Raw genomic sequence first — 10250 nt, forward strand, 5'->3', positions numbered from 1 at the left:
AAAAAATACTGTAATACCTAACCATAATTGTTTCTATTAGAACTACTTACTTTTCTTTCAAGGTTAGCATGCTTTCATATGAATGGACTCCCACACTGAAATTTTTCACTAATTTAATTTTACTTTATAGCTTCTTTAAATCTTTTTTCTCTCACACATCATAGTTAATTATCAAGTAGAATCATCAGTTTGGAAGCAGAGCTTGGCTATCATGCTGACTAAAAATGACTGGTCAAATGCCAAATGCACCCTGGTTCCCACATTTACCACATTTGGAGTTTTAGATAACCATCACCTACAGTTCTTATACTCTTTAATTATAAAATGCTGCAAGTCCTCCAGACAAGCGAGGGCCAGAGTAAAGATGAAAATTAAATGAATTTTTTGATGGTTTCCAATGATACTCTTTAATTACAAGTGTTAAACATCTGCTAGATTATTCTGGAGTTACTATTTAAATATTTAATTTGGCACTTATTGTTAAAAGGCACATATTAGGTCAGTAAAGTATTTGTGACAAAATAGTCTTGACATCAAACTAACAAAACAAAATCTAACAACAAAACTATTCTAATGAACATAGAAATAGAAAAAGAAATTGATCGAAGCTGTACATAAAGTTTAATAGTAGATTCAGAGTATGAAGCAAATTACAGAATTGAAACTACAGCTAAGAAAAAACCTGAAAGGGGTGTGTGTGTGTGTGTGTGTCTCAAGTCAGAAAATTCTGGTGAGAGGTTAAGACTAAAGAAACTAATGTGAAAACAGAAGAAATATGATTGAAAGTTCTAAGCTGAAGAAAATAACCTCAGTCATGTTAAAATGTGGTTTATCTGCTGCTACTTTTTATTCTTAATTATAAATCATAAATAGACTTTCAAGTATACAGAAAATGTAATAAATAAATCTGTTATAGTTTTACATTGAATTATAGGTGACAGTATGCTGGAAGTAGTTACATTTAATTTAAAATTACTTCAATCTCACTGATATTTGGGTCTCATGAATGTAAAGTATGTCACCTTAATATTTTTAAAGTACCAGTATCCATCCATAAAGGCAATCATTGACCAATTTGGCCAAAACATGAAAAATTTTCTCAGAACAAATATTTTTAATTAGTTCTCTGGTTGTGTCTATCTTTACCTAAGTCTTTATAGAATGAGCAACTTGGATGATTAGAAATTACTGTACCAGAGAATTTTAATGGTCAATTTAATTCCAGTGTCTCTGAGTTGAAGAAAACTTGAACTAAAGCCACACTCACATCTAAGTCTTCAAAGGCAATGACCTGTTTAGACTCTGTGACTCTGGCTGGAATTGAGGCTTCAAGTCCTGTTGGAACAAATGTCATTTTGTCCTTTTAGATATTTTTAGTTAATCTTAATTTAAGTCATTTTCTCAGAGCTCAGCCTTAGGTTAGTTTAACTTTTTGTCAGGAAGAATTTTTAAATTAGTTAACTACGTCCAGTATTATTAAAGATCCTGAATATCTGAAATATGTAATTCTGAAACCTATCAAGGAAGAAAACAAGCTCACCTTTCTCTTTTACTTTTAAAATAAAATAATTGTCATAGTATTTGCTACTGTAGCAACATAAATCTATCTTACTGTCCATAGTAATTCTGATGGACAGTCTTAAAAAGAATAACTACTGACAAGTGATTCCAGTACAAATATCAGACCTGGGTCCACTTAATTCCCATATTGCACAGCACTAGATTGTTTGCATTTAATAAGACGTGGGTCCATAATTCGCTATCTAAAGTGGACTCAGGGTTTGCTTTCTAAAGTAGGTGCCTCCTTGAGAGTTTTCATATTCAGCAGGAAAGTGTGTGGGCACTGAAATTACTCTACACGTCATAGCCCAAATAAGCATTTGGTTGTTTAAAAGAAACATTCGGAGACCAGAAGACATAATGTGACTTTAAATTTCAACACTTTTGAAGACCAGGAAACAAATGGAAGGTTTTTTTTCTTCCAAATTAGCTTTCTTCTTTAAACAGTACCCTTCTTACTCTAGTATTCTTGCAGCGGTGTTTCTATAGTGTTTGTTCCAGGTCTGCTCTTGAATTCTGAAAATTGCCAGCTGCAAATTCTGACATGCCAAGGGCTCAACTATATTTGCCCAACCAAGAAAAGGTAACAACAGAATCTCATAGCCATTAAAGATTATAAACATGTTTCCACACTGTTACTGTGCTGTTTATAAAAAGAACTCACTTTAAGACTTTAATAAGCCCCCAAACTTCATTATTTTGCTCTCCCTCCAAGTACAAAGCACAGATGTTTTGGCATGTTGGAATTTGACCTTTGGAATTTTTAGGAGAGGCAGTGTGTGGGCAGGGAACTAGCACCCTGGGCAGGTTGAGGTTCCGCAATTTTCTCAAAATTAGGTAAAAGAACAGCCTGTGGCTTGGAAGCTTAATTAAGACCTACAGGAGTCAGGGTGCTAATGTACTGAACCAAATAAGGGCACTGGCCTTTTATAAGATTATAAAAAGGACCTTGAAGTTTCTTTTCCCTATTCCTCCCTATTTCTTCCATGATCATATTTTTGCAATTATTAAATTTTTCTCCCCCAGCAGATTCTAGAACAGCATTGCTCAATACAGTAAAACACATGGCTATTTAATTAAAATTTACATTAAAATAATTTTTTGAGACTCAGGAGCCTGAAGTGCTCACTAGCTGCATGAAGCTAATTGCTACCACGGTGATCAGAATAAAATATTTCTACTACCACAGAAAGCTCTATTACTTCTAGAAGTCAAAATTGTCTGATTTTTATGTAAAAATTGAGCATTCAATAAATATTTGTGGAATGAAGCTGCATGATTTTGTAATTTTTAACAGCTCAATTTAATTTTAAGACAGCAAAATAAAGAATGGAACATCCTTTTTAAAACTTCTATAAGCCTCCTTAACCTTGGGGTCCCCCCACAAGCACTTCAAATTCAACAGTCTAATGATTCGTCTATTCACACGTTAAGATCCCTACTAATGTAGGATACACTGACACATACACTAAAATATCAGACTATTCGGAATTGTAAATGCCAACAAACACATAAATGGAAAGAAAACTTGTCTCTTCAGCTCAATGACAATATTGAAGAAATGTTGACACGACTAATTATATTAACCAGGAAACTGGTTATTAGATAATCCTTTGAACTTTAGGCAAATCTCTTAACTTTTTTACATTGAATGAAATCGTAGAATTGGACTGTCTTTCTAAATTAGAAAGATTTTTACACTTTGGTTATCTAAATTTGCTTTGTAGTAAATATTTACATAAACAATTTTATTAAATCAAATCTGACTTTAAAAATCTTAATACATTTTATATTTGAAATTATTGCATTATTAATCAACCAAGATTGTTCTTTGAATGTTTCAAATTTTCTCGGATGTTAAGAATGTTTTAAATCTTATTTTAATGTGTATTTTCATAATCTTGGAATAGAATCCTAGATCAATTTTGTTCTTTTGTCACAAAGCAAAACAACACTTTGACACTGCCCATTCTTTTATCTCCAGGATGCTCTATAGCTTTAAGATTTCAGCATTCTTAATCTTTTTATGCTTATTTATGTCATGGTAAGGTCAACTCATTAAATTACTTATTACCTTATTTCAAACTCTTGTCACACATCTCATTAAAATTCTGTTCCAAATTCAACACTTATTTGCTATATTTTCTGATCCGTTGGAGAAATATCAAAAAATTTTATCAACATTGCACTGAACCTAACCAATGCTACCTTTGTCCCTTAAAAATTCCTGATTCTTATTTGCCCAAATCCTCATAACCAGTGTAAATGTCTTTGTGACTAGTTGCAATATAAGTTTTAAAAATCACACAGAATAGAGAGGCTATCTTTATACTAAATTAAAACTTTATTGAATAAAGTACACTCTCCAAAATGCATGATCTGATGGACTAGGTCTACATTACATGCAATGAAGCTGAACATGACAGTAGTTTAACATGGAATGTCAAGCAAATTAATATTTCTCATTGTACAAAACCGTTTATGTAGCTGACATGCAAGAAGGAAAATATGACACTCTGCATTTTTACTAATCATCTGTGATGAGTTTTAAAAAAGGCATTTGAATAAACTGGTAGATTTCTTTAGCATATATTTCAAATAAATTAGTTACATGTGTACTACTGAAACCTCTTTAATCTCTCTTGCATTCCAAATAAAATCTTAGTGCAAACATCAAAGTTGCTGGTCACTCCAAGACTGTCAAACTCATAAGAGAATACAAATTCTGAATTAATGTGTATTAAGTAGGACAAAACCAAGAATACCAATTACTGCAAAATTCATTTATGCACATGTAATAGTCCACTCTAAGCTTTTCTTCTATGTCTCACATTAATTACTAAAGCCTGTTTACAGTACTAAAATTCTATCATTCAAGCATCAATGATTACATTTCAGGAAAAAAAGAAAATCATTCATTTCAGCAATAGCCTTGCTGCTATATTCTAAAAAAAAAAAAAAGAAAAAATCATAATAAAACCTGTATCCATAATAGGATACATGGGGGGCAGGGTACATTTTAAGAAAAAAAAATGTGCTTTACTTGCACAGCAGGAATTACATAATGTAAACACCGTTTATTGGCCCACACCACAAAATCCATGAGAAAGGTTCAAATTTGAACACAAAGTGTGCATTATTTTCAAATCTGTGTTTGTGAGTTTATGCTGCATCTACTTGTACCAATATGACGAATAAAACACTCTTCCACACACATACACATATAAGTGATTGTTAAATATTGAGCATGGCTTGCTTCCCTGACTCTAACTCAAAAATATTAAGTGACATCCCAACCATTTAAAAAATATTTATAGGAACCATTAAATGAATGTAAATAGTAGTTGAGGAATGATGAAAAAGTGATGGTAATAATATGATGCAAGTGGATGTTAAAAAAATGTACATACAACTGGCTGAGATTTGCAAATGCATGGAAAGTCTTTTTCTGTGGGCCTTGTCTGAACTTTTAGCTGATACCAAGAATAAAAACAAATAGTAGCACAAGTCCATTGATACCTGGAGGGTCAGGGCTAGAGAGCTTACCTTCAAAGTGCAAATTCTAACAATGGAATGTTGTAGCAGGGATGTAAGGACAATTCTCCATCTTTTTCTTGATGAAAAGAAATAGGATGTTCAGGAAGTATTATTTCCTGGCCTAAGTTATTTCAGTTTCTTGGTAAAACAAGAAGGATTTAGCCACAAGTCTCACCCACTCTTTCACAAACACAGAACTATTCTTAGGGGAGTGTGGGAGAGTAAAAGCCCTTACCTATGTATCACCTAATGTAACTTATTTAGAACTTAAATTCTTTGAATGACCTACGTTAAATATCAAAATGTACCTCCCTTCTCCCTGCCCCCCTCCACCCACCTATGCCAAACACCCCCAAAGAACCCAGGTATTCTAATGTCTTTGTGTTTTCTAAGCCTTATGACGAAGGCTGTGAGTACCACCTCCACTGGAACAAAATGAACACCTAAAGGTGCACTTTCTACAGCACCCTTTTTCTTCTCCACAATTGAGTGGAATCTCGATGCTCTCAAGCCCGGATCTAGATCTCTAGGTCGTCAGGTCGAGGGCGGCTGCTGGCTCGACTGCTGGCTCTGCTGGAAGGCCGCTGGTCCACGATGGCCAGTGGTTGCAGTTCATGCCCAGCTGCTAGCTTTTTAGAATTCTGGTTATCATCAGGAAAATCAAAAGGCTGTGCGTGGGAGTTAGAGATGGTGCTTCCTGCCTGCCCCATTCGATTTTGCTCTGCACTATAATTAGCCCAGTTTTGCTCACTTGCTTGCTTGTTGTAATTGCGGATAGAAGAATTGTTTCTGTCTCCAGTGACCAGTTTGTACCCAGGAGGAGACATGGGCGATAGGGGAGCGGTGGGTGAGGAGCAGCCGTTGAAATAAGCATATTTTGGAGATCCAAGGTCTTTGGAGGGGCTCAGTGGGCCAGTGGTAGCATGGTAAATATCACTCTTTCCCTTCACTCGATCCTTAACACCCTTGAAGAAGACGTAGAAAAGTTCAATGATATTCAAGGCAAGAGACACCAAGGACACTACCAGCATGAAGATGATGAATATGGTTTTTTCTGTGGGGCGAGAGAGGAAGCAGTCTACCTGGTGTGGGCAGGGGTCTCTTTTGCAAGTGTAAACAGCACTTAAGCTGAATCCATAGATGTACCACTGGATCAGCAGGAAGGCCACCTCGAAGACTGACTTGAAGAGGATACTGATGATGTAGGTTCGCAGCAAGCCACCGCGCATTTTCACCTTGCCATGCTCTTCAATTCCATATTTGAACTTCTTTATTTCAATCTGCTTCAAGTGCATCTCTACATTGACACCATCAGTTTGGGCAACTTTGAGTTCCTCCTCTTTCTTGTTCAGTTTCTCTTCCTTTCGCATCACATAGAACACATGAGCCAGGTACAAGAGTGTGGGGACAGACACAAATATGATCTGCAGGACCCAGAAGCGCACATGAGAGATCGGGAAGGACTTGTCGTAGCAGACATTTTCACAGCCAGGTTGTTGAGTGTTACAACGAAAGGCAGACTGCTCGTCACCCCAGGCTGACTCAACAGCTGTCCCCAGGAGCAAGATTCGGAAAATGAAAAGAACCGAGAGCCACACCTTCCCTCCTGCGGTGGAGTAGGCTTGAACCTTGTCAAGGAGTTTGCCTAAGGCACTCCAGTCACCCATGTTGCCTGGGTGAAGCCTGAAAAGAAACAAAAAGATAACAAAATAATCATAGACTGCAAGTTATTACTTTAATATGTAGTTTCTTTAGGTCAACAGTCAAAATATTATAAAAGGTCTCATATCTTTTAGCACTCTTCCTGTCCCACTCATTCTGCATTCCCTTTACCAAGAGATCTCCTAAATTTTTGTAGGTACAGTAGATCTCAGAAGCAACAGAGTCTGTGTGCAATCTTCACTTGTGAAGGTGTATTTCTTGCTCAATCACTGCCTCAGCCACATGACTTAAGAAGCTGTGTTAAGTGCCTCTGCTTACTTTATCTGATAAGCAAAGACAGTTGTTGCTTGGTAGGTCTGTGTGAGGATGCATGCCTAAGCAAAATGCTGATGTGTGGTATTTAATAAGCATGGGTATCTAAGAATCGAGGCAATAACCATACCAGTACCTATGAACACACAAACACATGTACACAGATACAACCTGTTTTCAAACCTCAATCTTATTTTCTAGAACTTTATTCCTAATTGTGCTCTGAAATGTTTCCCTTGGTATTTCAAGGGTAATTTGTGCATACGCTACATAATGGTCATTTATACTGTTTCTTCTCAAAGAATGATTTTTATGTGACTCACAATTCTGTCTTTTGCTCAGAGAAAAAGTGTTGTACTGAAATACACCATTTTGGCTCAATGTCATTCTATGCAAGAACCTACTTTCAATACTAAATGTACATAACATTTCAAGTAAAAGATGACTTTAAGTGTTGTCTCTAGCAGGGTTGGTTTTCATCTTTTAATTACTTTTATGATCTCTTACTGGCCTTTGGGCACTCAGTCTATATACTCAATTTAATTTCCTATCAGTACCAAGATATTTCAAGCCTAATAAGACCTCCCCATTACTGGGGATAAGAAAAAAGATTCAAGTCTGTAGAGATGTCGGGACCCAAAAATTATTTATCTAGTTCAGTTTATGTTTCTCTTTGCGAATAGTCCTAACTGATGCAAATCAAGGTCTTAGTTATAGGAAATATTCAGCTATCAAGGAGAGCCAGATGAAGATGAGCAATCCCAAGGCCAAGGTTTTCTAACGCATTGTACTGAATTGTTTCCAGTCTTTCATATATACAATTTCAGCAAGGTTGAAAGCTGGGAAGAAATGAATAACATAACATGAGGCAGGCATAGATAATATAGTCAGATTATCTGCAGAGACTCATAATTGGAGTGTTTTTAAAAAAGATGAAGCAGTCAAGATTCTTTAATAATTAAAAAACAAGCTAAGCAAAGACTTCCCAGGAGTTAAGAAATGAATTTTAAGTAGTATAACTAAAAGTGGGCTCATACAGGCTTCTTAGAAAGATATTTACTATCTGAATATAAAGAACTTTTTTCATCTGGTATTGAACTGTATTATCCTTATTAAAAGTAAATGAAATCAGGGAGTCTTTTTTTCCTCTACCATGCAACATCACATTTTTGTCTAATGACTTTACCTCCTGTCTACAGAGTCCAGAAAAGAAAATTTCAAAAAGCCAGAGATTTTCTAGATGAACAGAGATGGACGATCCATAAAGCTGAGGTAAGCACCAGCTCTCTAGATAACCACCTAATCGGTCTCTTTGATGACAGCTCAAGACTGGTGCTAAAGAATGCTTGTGTAAGAGTAGGAAGGAGGTGGATTGGCAGGTCACAGAAATAATGCTCTCTCAGAGGTCATAAAAAAGGGAGCTTCCCTTCTACATTTAGGAAGGGCCATTTTAGATTCTGAAGTAACAAGTAACAAGTTAGACAGTGAAACTGATGTATGAAAAGAGCAGTCAAATGAGAAAAAAGCTTGAAGAGTTGACTAAGTTAGGCAAGGGAAAGAAGGAGCAATTGAGTCTTGATGGACAGTTTGATGATAAGAGAAGGTAAAAGAAAAAGCTACAATTTAGCAGAAAATACTACGTTGGCATGAAGAAGTATAATCCATGAGGGTCAAACAAACATAACTGTTTTTGGAGTTATATAAATAGGCAGTTTCTATGTGATGATGTGTAAATTGGCCCTAATTCTGTTTGTAGAGAATTACTTTTCACTGTCATCTGCTTTTGCTCAGATACTCCAATTGTGTAACTATGGGGTGGGAGAGGGGACAACAAAAACAATCAAGTATTGAAATGGTAAACTGTATGCATAAATTCATCACATTCAAGCAATGAGTGAACACAAGACAAATTTCCATCTGTTTAGAAATATGACCAGGCGCACAAAGAAGTTGTCATTTTGGTCAGCAAGTCATAATTCAAAATAAAATACGATTATATAGATACTTATTGAAAATAAAATTTCACTTTCATATAATCCTGATTCCACAAAAATACCCTGTAGTGCCACAGTATGTGAATTGCATCAATGGACAATTCTCTAGGCAGTAGTTCTTTATTAATACATTAGCAGCTTAATTGCAAAGTTCCTTTTCTTTAAGCACCCAAGTAGTTGTCATTTGCATTAATGAGTTCTACTCTTTCATCTAAATAAGATGAATTACTCAATTGGATACCTAGTATCTTGCAACTTGTTGACACCTGTCATTGGCATATTGTAGAGGTCATCAATAATGTTCAATGTGATGACTTACAATGTTTGTGATTTCACCCATTTGGGTGATTGTTCACTCTGCGGTGTATCAGAAGTTCTACCAAATGGCATCCCCTCTCTTGATTAATATTTTCATTTTTCCAAGACTTAGTTGAAAGTACGTAATTATAGGCTTACAGAATTCCTGGCATTGATTCAGACTATATACCTCCACAGGTGTTCAACATATATTATGTAGATTTATGTCGTTACTTCTAGATTCCCAAGTTGGAACTTTTTATGTAGACTAAGGTCTAAGTTGTGTAAAGTTCTCTTTAGGAGCAAATGCTTGACAGGGTTCTTATGTTTATCATCCTTCTTGTGCCTTCCATGTACAGTTAGAACACATTTTTCCATCGATCTTCATGACTGTCCACACCAGAGGCCAAAAACTACAGACAACCATGTATGACCTGCTTGAAGACCCTCCAGTCCCTTTACAGAAGTTTCTGAACTGCAACACAATCATTCGGCAGCACTTGTTAAAAACACATTCCCAGCACTCACTAGTCTAAATGAATCTGATTTTCTGGGGATGGGGCAGAGAAATCATTTTTTTTTGTTTTGTTTTTCTTTCTTTTATTTTTTTGTTTAGAAGTGTCCCAGATGAGTCTGCAGTCAGGTCAGGAGACACACAATGATTTCTTGACATCTTTGGTATGCCCTTGTTCAAAGTATTTAGGAGATGATCAGAGCAGAAAGGGACATATAATATCTAGAAAGGCTGTAGGGTGAGGCATGAGGAGCAGCCACCTTTCTTGTCAATGCACTTCCATCTGCTGCTCCCCAAGAGGAAAAAAAAAATCGCTATTTAAAAAGAAAACAGAACTTTAATTTTAAATTACTTTTGACTCTCCCTTTAGCCAG

The 10250-nt window shown here is 35.8% G+C and overlaps 1 protein-coding gene across 1 annotated transcript; it reads right to left on the reverse strand.

The window, feature by feature from the left end:
* Nucleotides 1-5615: 5615 nt before the first annotated feature.
* On the reverse strand, nucleotides 5616-6764 carry GJA1 (gap junction protein alpha 1; the record flags this gene model as incomplete). Its single annotated transcript, XM_084227890.1, has 1 exon — nucleotides 5616-6764. The coding sequence occupies one exon, from the start codon at nucleotides 6762-6764 to the stop codon at nucleotides 5616-5618; it is 1149 nt and encodes a 382-aa protein (XP_084084016.1).
* Nucleotides 6765-10250: the final 3486 nt, after the last annotated feature.

Source organism: Talpa europaea, assembly GCF_964194135.1.
Source record: "Talpa europaea genome assembly, chromosome: 2".
NCBI classification, from domain to species: Eukaryota; Metazoa; Chordata; class Mammalia; order Eulipotyphla; family Talpidae; genus Talpa; species Talpa europaea.